The 11,841-nt window shown below is 41.8% G+C and overlaps 2 protein-coding genes across 2 annotated transcripts; one reads left to right on the top strand and one right to left on the bottom strand.

The window, feature by feature from the left end:
* Positions 1–590: 590 nt before the first annotated feature.
* Positions 591–2,400, top strand: SCRG1 (stimulator of chondrogenesis 1). Its single transcript, XM_010295918.1, has 2 exons — positions 591–826; positions 2,346–2,400. Exons 1-2 carry the CDS (start codon positions 591–593, stop codon positions 2,398–2,400), a joined length of 291 nt encoding a protein of 96 aa, XP_010294220.1.
* Positions 2,401–5,901: 3,501 nt separating this feature from the next.
* On the bottom strand, positions 5,902–11,105 carry SAP30 (Sin3A-associated protein, 30kDa; the record flags this gene model as incomplete). Its single annotated transcript, XM_010295919.1, has 3 exons — positions 5,902–6,244; positions 8,277–8,375; positions 10,983–11,105. Coding segments are annotated over 3 exons (345 nt in total), but the record flags the coding sequence as incomplete, so codon positions are not given.
* Between the last annotated feature and the right edge of the window lie 736 nt (positions 11,106–11,841).

Raw genomic sequence — 11,841 nt, forward strand, 5'->3', positions numbered from 1 at the left:
AGGAGACACAGGCAGAGCCTTTCCCCCGGTTCGGGAGCGATCGATACATTCACTTACACCACCGGGAGAACACGGCCAGCTCAGAGCAATTTTCTCAAGGTGAGAGGCCACAGAAACAACAAAATTGCCAGCAACAGAAGCCTCAATTCCCGATGAAAGGATTCCCAGGGCTCTACAGAAAGTAATGAATATCAATTCTGCTGCGACACAGGCAGAGCCTTTCCCCCGGTTCGGGAGCGATCGATACATTCACTTACACCACCGGGAGAACACGGCCAGCTCAGAGCAATTTTCTCAAGGTGAGAGGCCACAGAAACAACAAAATTGCCAGCAACAGAAGCCTCAATTCCCGATGAAAGGATTCCCAGGGCTCTACAGAAAGTAATGAATATCAATTCTGCTGCAATATTATTTACCTCCTAGGAGAAAACACTCTCCAGCACTCAGGCTCAAACCTCCAAAAGCTGACAGGAAAGAAAAGACAAATGCAAGGCAGGAAGCAAATTGGGGAGCGAGATCTGCTCAGCAGCTGCACCCGTGTCACGTACCTCATTTCTCTTTAGCACCCCGCTGCAGGAGGCTTCGCAGAAATGAAGATGGTCTCGGCTCTGCTTCTGCTGAGCACGCTGCTGGCTACGCCCGCGGTGCCTTCCCGGCCTCCCTCTTGTTACAAGAGGGCCCTCAAAGACCACGACTGTCGCAACATCCCCGAGGGCGCGGCGAACCTCCGACAGATCGATGAGGGTCTGCAAGACCACTTTTGGGAAGGGGAGGGCTGCGAGGTGATCTGTTACTGCAGCTTGAACGAATTGCTCTGCTGCCCAAAGTAAGCCCATACCCATTTCATGCAAACTTGTACAGTTCTACATCATCACCCGTTGCATTTCCATCGTATTACAGTTCCCGCTGGAGGGATAAGCTATCATTTTAAAGAAACGCGTCACTTCAGAGGGTTTGAAATTACATCAGCATATAGCCAATTACCTGACACGCTGCCAGGTTTCGGTTCTTTGTTTTTCAGGGGCTCACCTAGGACATGCTTAGCGTATTTCGTAAACCCGCATGTCGTATTGTAGGGCACTTTAGCATTTAAATCGCCACACTTTCGACTCTTCCGTTTGACCTAACCTAAGTATGAGAACTACATCAAATCCTTATTCGCGGTGCTTTGCAATGGATGTTCTCAGGACCATAAACAAAACCATTCGATTTCTGTTCCACGGTAGAGAACCGTATCGCTGTTCTAAGGCATATGCAGGTACATCAGCTGCATAAATGATTCTGTAAAGACAGTTGTTTAAAGTAGGAAAGCAAACCGGGGAAACATTCACAAACGCCTGCAAGGGAGGGAAAAGATTTAGCCCAAGAACATTGACACTTCTCTGGCTTTTTGGCACTGCTGACAAGTTCTCACTGAACGCGGGGGTTTTTGTTGTTGTTTTACAGACATAATGTACATCCCAACAAAATTAATATTGAGTTAATAAACAGCACCAGTCCATACTGGTTTGAAGTAATAAAATGTATAAGAGGTGTTATTTAATTCAGCTTTCCAGCAACATCTTTACTTCAGGAAATTTAGATTAAAAAGATCAACACTTCAAAACTTACTAATAAAACTTACTAATACTTCAGGGACATAAAAATGTGATGGCATTATATAGACAAGCAAAAATTACTTTTTATGTGTGCTCCCGTTACCAGTGAAGTTTCTCAAGTCCCCTAAAATCCAAGAAAAGGCACTTTTCCAGCACTCCCGGCGGGCGACTAGATTTGAACCAAGTGGGAGTAACTTCTAAAGCTAAAAAACTCATGTTTAAACCGAGAGCAGGGTTTAAGTAAGTTTTTCATATTTCACTCTCCCTAAAACCGGATATGGTATCCTCACCCTGAAGCACACATTGGGCTTCCAGCTTCAACCTCCGAGCTTTGAGCAGCCTAATAAAGCCTCTTACTTTAACACAAATACAGAAGGAGGTCTTCCCTCAACCATCTTGCTTTGCAGGTCTGCTCTCAGGACAAATTGCACTAAATTGTCTGCGTGCACATGCCAAAGTTCTGTATTTGTGTAATATTAGGTATTTGGTAAGTTTACTTTCTCAAAGCTAAAATACCAGGGCGGAGCCCTAGCATTCTGGTCAGCTTCCAAACCAGGCCTGCAGAGGTGGAAATGCAGCATCTTCATCCAGACCTGCAGCTGCATTTGCATTGCTGGAAGGGCATCCCATGAACACAGTAATCCCCCATATATAAGCTAAAAAAATCCACAACTGGAAATGCATGTCATGTTGAAGTTCTGATAAACCACTGATCTAATTATTTAAATATCTGATAATATCTTTCAGGGATATTTTCTTTGGACCAAAGATATCTTTTGTGATCCCTTGCAACCGTCAGTGACGGACATCCAAGTCTGCTGGTGAAGACAACAGCCATCATCCTACAATCACGTAATAATGCTTTCAAGGAGAAAAACAAAACCACTACCAAAAAACCCCTTCCTTTCTAACCACAGGACAGTGCTTCTTTTTACACTGTAGAAAAATTTCCTTCCTGTACCTTTTTGGAATCTCAAGTATGTAAGATGTTCCCCTCTCAAATTTGGTAGCTGGCTTAATTTCCATAATGGTGCTGAAGACGGTACAAGCTCTTAAAGCATCCGCCAGCAAAAAGCCTAACTCTTGTTATTCGGCACAACATTCTCAACTAGGTTGTACAAAGAAACTACAAGCCTGAGCCTTCACGTCATTAGGAACGTGACTCTGGTAGCAAACCACAGCAGTGCAGCCTCCTATTGCTTTATTGCCATCACAGTGTTGTTTTAAGCTGAAGCTACTCAGTCCTTGGTACTTCTGCAGACAGGCTCCCATGTTCTATTTAGGTATCTTAAAACACATGCAATTACAAAGGCAAACTTTCACCATTCGTGTTTGAAAATTCCCCTGGAGGGGGGGTGAGGGGAAGTAGTCAAAACTCAAATTAATAGTACTAAAGCACGCTTAGGTCTTAATTACATCTACCTGGTCACCTGCATTACCTATGCAATCTGTAAAACCTTAAATTGCTTAATCTTAACATTGAACATTTAAAATACTACAACAGTTACAGTAGTGTGTGTGTATATACACACGTACAGAAAGACGACTAAAGAAGATGGGACTAACGCAAGGTCTGCTAAGGCAACATAAAAATCCACACTTAAGCAGCTTTTTTAATCAAGCCTTGTTTGAAATACAGTACCCCAGGATTAAGTGGAAATGCTGGCTTTTTATTTTTAGGCTAGCCCTGTAAGGAAATAGCTAGGGAATTGAAGACAAAGAGGTATCTCAACATTTTAGAGGTAATCATCTTAACGTTTAAGAGGTACCATGATCTAGGCTGTAGATATACAGTCACCTCTCAACACCTGCCAATACCGATTGCAGTACAAGAGAAAAACAGCCAAAAGTTTATGTCCCTTTGTAAGTTTAGGGAAAGCCACCTGAACAAGCCTGGCTTATTGCCTTATATATAAAAACTCTTTCGCTATCAAATCGGTCACATGGAAGGTGTGTAAGTACTGAAGTAACTATTTGGTCTTCTACTCAAAAAGTGTACCGTTCATCTAGTAATCTTACACCATTACACCACAAAAACTGCTACCAGCAGTTTACCAGCCTTATTTCACATCCAGTATGAAATAATCACAATGACTGTTTTTTTTCCTCTGTTCGTAAATGAGAGTTGGCTAGTGGGGGTGGGGGGTGATTATACATAGCTAATAATAAACGTTTCAAGTAAATCTGTGTGTACTATTTTTGCCAAGTAATTCTTAGGCTACTGGTTGTTAAACAAACAGTTTATGTCACCAGGCTTTTTAAGCCTGTTTTGTGTAATTATTCCTGAGTCATTTGGGCTTCCTACCAAGTCACCAATTAAGGGTAAAAAAAAACCCCTCATAAATCTGGCAACCCACAGTCAAAAATATCCCAAGTCAGTGCTCTGCTAAGAAAACATATGGTATCTGCTCTTGTGCAAATTCCTCTATAAGCTTCTAGCAGTAATAAGGGCACGTAACTTCTGTTGGTTGTGCCATCTAGTTCCTACATGAATCACGTTGCATATGCCCAGCGTTCACAGCTTTCCAAAGCAGCAGTAGCAAAAAATTTAAGGTGGATGCAAATCGGGGTAGTAAAATTAACAGGTGATTTTCAGTTACTTTCCTGCCACCAATCCTGGCTAAGGAAAATCCATAATACACTGGAGGAAAATTTTGCCACTTTCCCTATGTGGCGGGATAGGGTCACTTAGGGTCCTACTTTAAAGACTGACTTCCCATAGAAACTTGCTTTTGTTTCTTTCCCCACTCTTCTTCCCTACCAAAGCTTCTTCTACAGGTCCTGCCAGCCCTAGGTGAGAATATTCACCCCTGCCACGCACTCTGAGAAAAACGCCTTTCTCTTTCAGACGCCCTATCCACAGCCAGGCTCCCTGGCTCCAGGCTCCCAGGCTCCCTGGCTCCCAGGCTCCCAGGCTCCCTGGCTCCCTCTCCAGCTAGTACCTTCAAGCTGACGAGCCGAGTTGGTGCAGAGGATACTTGGCAAACAACTTCACAGTCACTGCAGTGAAATGGGCACGAGAACATCTCTTCAGAAGAATACCCATTTTAGCTGCCACTAGTTAGATATCGCTAACCGTCTTGAACTTAGGCCAACACCGCAGAACTTTATTGTGGTAATATGTAAGACACTGCAAGTGAAAAAAATCCAGCCACTGAGAGCTACTGGGAAGGCAGCCAGTTTGAGGTTAGGGTTTATCATCATTCACTTCTATGCAAGTATCACAGGTTAAAAAAAGCAAAGCAGAGCATCACAGTTGCAGTGATACCAGCATAGTAGTAGTTTTAAAAAAAAAAACAAACCAACCTCACAAGATTAACATGGAGCAGATTAGACCGCAGAAATACTGCTTTCTCATTTTCCCAGATTAAGAAAAAGCTTTTAAACATCAGATAAGGTTAAGAGATGCAACAAATGCTAAGTGAACAAGCTGAAGTCATGACCTCCTCTGCTCTAAGAGAACCATTCTCTCTCCTCTTTTTCTTCAGCCTATGAGCACAGCTTAAAGCTGAAAGAAATCATATTCCATACGCCACACACTTAGGCTGGCACAATAGTCAAACGACAACACAAAAAGTCATTCACAACATTGTCTTCAATATCAGACTTTAAGATATTCAATTAAAAGCAAAAGTATTGCTTGATATTTTTCTCGTTACCATAAGTTTTGGTTTGGTTTTATGTTTCTAAACAGGCCTGAGCTAATGCATGCAGTAAAAAAGAAACAGTATGCCTATTAGGAGATACCATATTGACGCTGCACAGGCTCCATCTTCCATTCTCCAATTATGTTCTTAGCCGCGGTCTATGTAGATGAATGGAGAAAGTCAGCAGCTAAAGGATTTCCTACAAAGTGGAAGCATTTCTCAGCAGAGTAAGCTGCAGCAGTCTTTTCATCTGTACTTACAGCTTTGACATTTGAGAGCTGCATTTTTTTTTTTTTCCATTTTAATATAGGACAAGGAAGGCATTGGTGCTTGGAAGCACATATCCCAGCAATGATCTGATTCGTTTATTCATCTTAAAAGCCCCCATCCGTTCTTGTTTCCAAAGGGGAAAAATGAAAATGTTATTCAGCCATTTCTGCCCAGCTGACAACTAGAACTGTCATTTAAGACCTTTTACCTTAGGAAAAAGAACCAATTGCCAAGTCCGCTTTAGAAAGGCATTGCATCATGAGAACTTGAAGTACATTCATAAATATATCCTTGGCACAGTTTAATTGAAAATATTTTAATATTACATATTAGTCAAAGCTTAACTATTAGGTACAAGTAACTCACTAAATAGACACACCCACTTAAGCAACCATATCAGTGATATTTATTTAAAATACTTTTGCTGAGGAAATTTGTTTCATAAGAGATGGTTTTTAAACAAATCAGCAAGGTTATGAAAAATAAAACAGAGACAAACTCTCTGGGGAGAAAAAGTTACAAAGAAAGCTTTTGCATATCAACAAAAACCCTCAGTCTTTCGATTTGCAGCCTGAGTCTCAGTCCCAACTTTTCAACCTTTTCCGTCTAATGAACCCCACTATCCATCTTTAGATCTGGTTTGTTCTTGTCGTTCTTCACTGAGTAGATGAAATATGTTAAGGTGTCCTTTTCATTCACTGGAATTGTCCTAAAATGGCAGCCAATTATCTATAAAGGAAGAATGCAAGGAAATTAAATAACCACTCTTCTATGCAGAAACTGAAGGTTCAGATTTAAATCAACTACATTAAACTTTAAAAGCTTGATCAAGAAGATTAAAAAAAGGAAAAGAAAAGCTACCTCTCTTCAAAAGTCTTTAATAGTCATAAAAAAGGTGAACAGGAACCATTTTACTCACAACTATGAACTAAATATAGCAGATTGTACTCTAATTTCCAAAGTAAAAAGCCCAGAAAAGTTTCAGAAAAAAGAGTTCTCAAAACAAGCATGGGGGTATCATTACATCTGTGTAGTTAAAGCTTGACTATGAGGCAAGTAATGACTACAGAGTATCAACAGAGCTGCAGCACAGAAATGGAGGCTACTGCTCATTATTCAGGCTGAGGGGGTGTGTGTCTATCACATCATGTACAGAAACATCTAAGACAATACAAGAATCTTTAAGAATTGAACATTCAGCTCTTCAAAACAGAGCTATCACTGAAAATTCACCACGCTGTAACCACTAAAATACGACAATCTCTAAACAGTTTTTGAATCACTTTTGTCATACCAAAAGCCTTTTCCTTCGTCAAAATGAACACCAGCTTTAAAAGAAAGCATGCAAAATGTTATACCTACCTGAGTCTGTTCTCTGGTTTTTTGCAGAATATTTTGGTAGATTAAAATTAGCAAGTGAGAAACATGGGACTGCTCATTTAACTACCACAGGATACAAGTATAAATGTTTAGCCCAATTAGCAAGTCAGACAGCTTTCCAATCCCCATCCCCCCAAAACTGACAGAGAAACAGTTTGACAGAGTCCTTTGAAGTGGACTTTAAGTAACAGCTAGAGGAGTGTCTTTTGTGCATGAGGACAGGCTACAAGGAATCACATGCACTGTAAACTAAGGAATTTCTGCAGCTACATCCCACAAATACCTGCAGGTCAGTCAAACAAAGCACGTGACAGGGGAAGCTTTGCCTGTTCGCATCAAGCGGGATAAGGAGCGTAAGCTAGCACCAACACCTCTTGAGATGTACCTAAAGCAGACCCCTAGAAATGCCAGCTCTGCAGAACAAAAACTGCTCGTGCTTCTTCAATTCACAGTCCTAACTCAAGAGCTAGCTGTACCTCAACTCACATAGAAGAAAAAAGATGACTGATTTTACATTCTTACTCGTACTGGCAGCAACACTATTCTTTTTACAGCTCAGCCTTGAGATCTCCCACACATTTAAGAACCTTGCCTTTAATCCACACAGATTAAGGGACAGACCAACAAAATGTCTGCACCAAATTAAAACTGGGTGTATCCCTGCACAAAAGTGAAAAAACAGTAGTTAACCTCCCTCATAAGAGATCACCAGTTCTCCCATGTATGTAATTGCATCTTTGCAGGGCAGAATAATTCCATTAAAGTTACACTCCCATGCAGCAAAGATACTCACATACAGCTGTACTCAGGCACAGCTTCAGCGCTTTTAGAAATATTGATACGAATTATGAAATTAGTTTATATCTTAAGTTCTGTTTTTCTGATCCCAGTAGTTTTAACATAATTATCGATAGAAGCCCGTTTTTCAGGTTTCCATACTTTAAAAACATAGGTGTTTCTGTGTATGTATCAACTAGCTTTGTAAAGCAGAGTCCGAACCTTGTTAGAAATTCACTGCCACCTCTCAGTTTCTAGTTCGTTGCAGCAGGACACTTCAGATCAAGGTTGCACAGACTATAAATCCATGATTTTATGATATTCAGGGACACACAGATCATCTTACTGTTTCAACTCAGTACTTCATGATTTTAAGCAGCACGCACTGCTTTTGGAAGTTGAGTCCCTCCTCTGGAAAGAACTTTTACTTTTGATTTACTTGGCTCAGAATCTGTGGCCAATGAAGGAAGCCAGATAAGCAGTTTCCTTTTGTTCTCCTACAATCCAGATTATGTATGCTCTTTATGCAAGGATCACATTGTATAGAAAACCACATGCCATAGCAAGTTGCATTTTCTATTATGGAACAAACACTCATACGTACTTCAACAAGCTGTGCTTTGTTAAGTCCTGGTCTGGTCTGTAGCTTGAAGTGTCTTTTGTACCTTCGAAGTGTGTTTACTTGTAACTGATATAAATCAACCTAGAAGAAAAGGGGGACAAGAGGAGGAAAACAATCTAATGTAACTGAAAAGGATTCAGTCATTAATAGTTTGCCTCTCAAAAACATTTCTGAAACTCACAGATACATAAGTGTAAACCATCAGCTCAGCAGACCTCATTTTGACAAAAAATAAACTCCACCCTGCACCATCCAGCAGAAAGGAAAACAGCCCAGCTCGACTTAATAGCACTTTATTGTTACTGAGCATGGCTCTGCCTCCCTTTAGCTGTGGACAATATTTGGAACTCATTATTGTACCTTAATCAGTTCTGGGATTTTTGTTTGTTCCCCAGTTCAAGCATAGTAACACAAAGCCCAGTAAGAACTTTCATATAACATCTATGAAGATGCAGATTCAAAGGAGGCCCCTATATGGTGATTTTGTCCACCAAATTTTACACAAGTTGCATGCAAGATACAGCACATCTGCACCATGCGATAGCACGTATTAGAACTGGAGAAAAAGTCTAGAGCACAAAGTTTTCTTGGCTTGAGGTAAAAAAAAAAACAAAACAGCTGCTCTTGCTCTCCAAACACATCCCTGCTACATAAGCACAATGCAAGAGTTATGTGCATGGGCATAGTTGTCCAAAACTATTTTTCAGTGAGTTGACAGTTCAGAGAATTGCACAAGGTCCTCCTAAGGATATAAATACACAACCTTAACCCAGTACTCCCTCAGTTTTGAATCCCATGAACTCCGATCAACAGTCACTTCTCCCAGCAACTGCTTACCCTCCCACCCTCCTTGACAAGGTAAGAGAGCTTAATCAGATGACTGAGTGGGCAAGCAAGCTGAGAAAGCAGGCTGAATGAGAAATTCTGCTAGATCAGTTGCAATTACAGTAGTATTCTCCAAACCCACTGCATTAAAGAGTGGTTAAAGCATTCACTTTTGCTTTAAATTAATTTAGCAGCCTTACTACAGAATGCTTAAACAACAGGGCTACTGCAAACTTGGTAACTTGGCCACACTTGATGTGATGCTGCCTTGCATGATAGAGGATGGGTATTGTTTAGTATTCTGAAGTTTACATGGCACAAATTCCACTTCCAAAGTCACAGTGGGGAACCCACACCCTAGAGCATCACACAGAGGCATAGCAGCAGCTTTCCGCCAAGTCCCAGAAGCTGGCAGTGCTGCGGAAGCCTCTTCCCCTCCTATAGGAATCACTTCTAACAGGTAATCACAGCCGTGACCGAGACAGAAACAGGAGTGCCTTACAAGTCTTCACAAGAATGATACTTTTTTTTCCTAAGTAAACTGGATAACAATTGCAAATAAAGAAGGTCAAGGGCCAACAGACATCTAAAGTATACAGTTATCACATGGGATGAACATACTGCCGTTGTCCAAACACCCAGCTGAAACTCAAAAATACTTCCCAGGCAGTTTTCATTCCTGCAGTGGTACAGTTTAAAAAAAGCTTGCTTTCTTATTCTAGAGATATCCATCGGTTGTGACATATTTTATAATTCTTGCAAACCTGTTTTCTCGTGCAAGAGAGCTGTGATTAGCACTGTGCCACACAGCTACCTGAAGTCACACAGAACATGAGATTTACACAAAACTTTTGAAGAAGCAATCCCACATATTTAACAGACAACACAGCCCAGCATCAAACTACTCCCAATCCCCTAAAATCCTCTTAGTCAGAGCCTTCAGACTGGAGCCACGTGCCTTTAGGCACAAAGTTTCATCACTTATACTGCTGATACCTTCAGATGCTGACCATAAGGATGCCATTAAATTAACACTTACAAAGAAATTTCTGAAGAATGCTTTTAAAAAAAAAATCCCCCTTAGAAGGGACCAGATAGGCATGACAGCCTCTGTTCAAAATTAGTACACTGAACAGCACCTGCTAAGCCAGGCTGTAGCAGAAATAATCCAGAGCACATGTAGGAAAAAGAGCCTTAGGTGCAGTCTCTCCCACTGTATTATGCAAAGGTTTGAAAGCTGCAGTTCACTTTTATAATGGGTGAGGTGTCACTGGTCTGCGACCAAGAAAACAGGTCAGAAAAGCACCATCCTTCTCCATTCCTTTCTAGCACAGGTCCCCAAACGTCTCTTCCCCCAACAAGGGGCAAAACCAAAATCAAACCTTCCTAGTTACACTAAGGCAGCAGAATAACCGCAAGAGCCATCTGCAACACATTTAGCACAGAAGGAAAGGATCGGAGGGACAGGGCAGCAAAGCATTTATATCCCAAATCCTATATGCAATTCCCTTCAAGCTGTCAACTCCGCAGAAGACAGACTTTGCCGATATGTTACAAAGCACCACTTTGGAGAAGAAGCATGAAGAAGGAGGAACTTGAAAACAGCAATTTCTGAGAGAACTAGCAGACACTTAAAAATAAGTTACAGAATATTGTTTGTTCTACTTCGCACAATTAATACAGAAAATATACTCCAGAATTCAGTTAGTTTTTGTTATACTAAAAACTGAATCAATCAGGAATCTTCCCTTTCCCACACACCCCAAAATAAGCAGAGTTGTAAGGGTAGAAAAGTGCTGACTCAGTAGTAGTGAAAAACAAGCTTAACACAAAAATTAGGAAAAAAAGCAACTATTTAGCTACCTCTGGCGTGTCAATGTCTTGCACTGGTGAGTCACCGTCATCATCGCTGCCTTTCCTCTTTCTTCTATTTCTCACACTCTGAATTAAGTTTTTGTGAAAGTCACAAATATACAGATGTCTTGCCTAAAAAGAATAGTACAGCGTCTTTCAATCAAACCCACGTAAGAATCTCCCAGACATGATATAAATGCATGTACAGACACAACCCTTCAGCAACCACAGTCACGTTCACTGACTCGAGGAAGCTTTTCTGCTGGATTCTTCTAAATAAATGTGTTATGCTACGGATCGCTGCCACCGGTTTGGCCCAAAGGATGCTGAAGGGCTGCAATCGACTGATTTTGCAGTAACAGGCTGCAGACACACGCGAGTATGACGCTCCCACTGGCCACTCACCGCAATTCGGGGATCGGGAAGCACAGAACAAAACCCAAGCTTTCGGTTGTTCTTTGGAGAGCGAAAAGCCGGCTCTCATTTCCCATCCGTAGCCCCCCATCCTTGTTTTACTTCCACTACCTAGGCGAGGTCAAGCAACACACACTGATTTTTTTTCTTTCTTTCTTTTTTAAAAGTTTCCCTTTGTACGGATCTGCACGCTTTGGGAGACCTCTTGGGAGCGTACCAACCCCGATTTTCAGAGCTGCGCGCTTTTACATGAATGAAAGCACGGGGCTGCGTCCACGGACCACCTCAAGCCCGGGGCCGGGGCAGCGGGTCGGGGAGGGGCGTGTGCGTGTGTCCCTCGGGGCCTACGAAGCCGGGGCCGAGGCGCGGAGCAGTCACGCCGGCTGCTGCGCGTTTTAAGCTGCTTTGGCCCCGCGCCGGGGAAACACTCCTACGGTGCCGGGCAAGGGCAAAC

The sequence above is a fragment of the Phaethon lepturus genome, unplaced genomic scaffold, assembly GCF_000687285.1.
Source record: "Phaethon lepturus isolate BGI_N335 unplaced genomic scaffold, ASM68728v1 scaffold24231, whole genome shotgun sequence".
In the NCBI taxonomy this organism is placed as follows: Eukaryota; Metazoa; Chordata; class Aves; order Phaethontiformes; family Phaethontidae; genus Phaethon; species Phaethon lepturus.

Coding starts and splice junctions, on each gene's coding strand:
- SCRG1 (XM_010295918.1), top strand. CDS start 591: ATGAAGATGGTCTCGGCTCTGCTTCTGCTGAGCACGCTGCTGGCTACG. Junction 827..2,345: donor GAATTGCTCTGCTGCCCAAA/GTAAGCCCATAC, acceptor AATATCTTTCAG/GGATATTTTCTTTGGACCAA.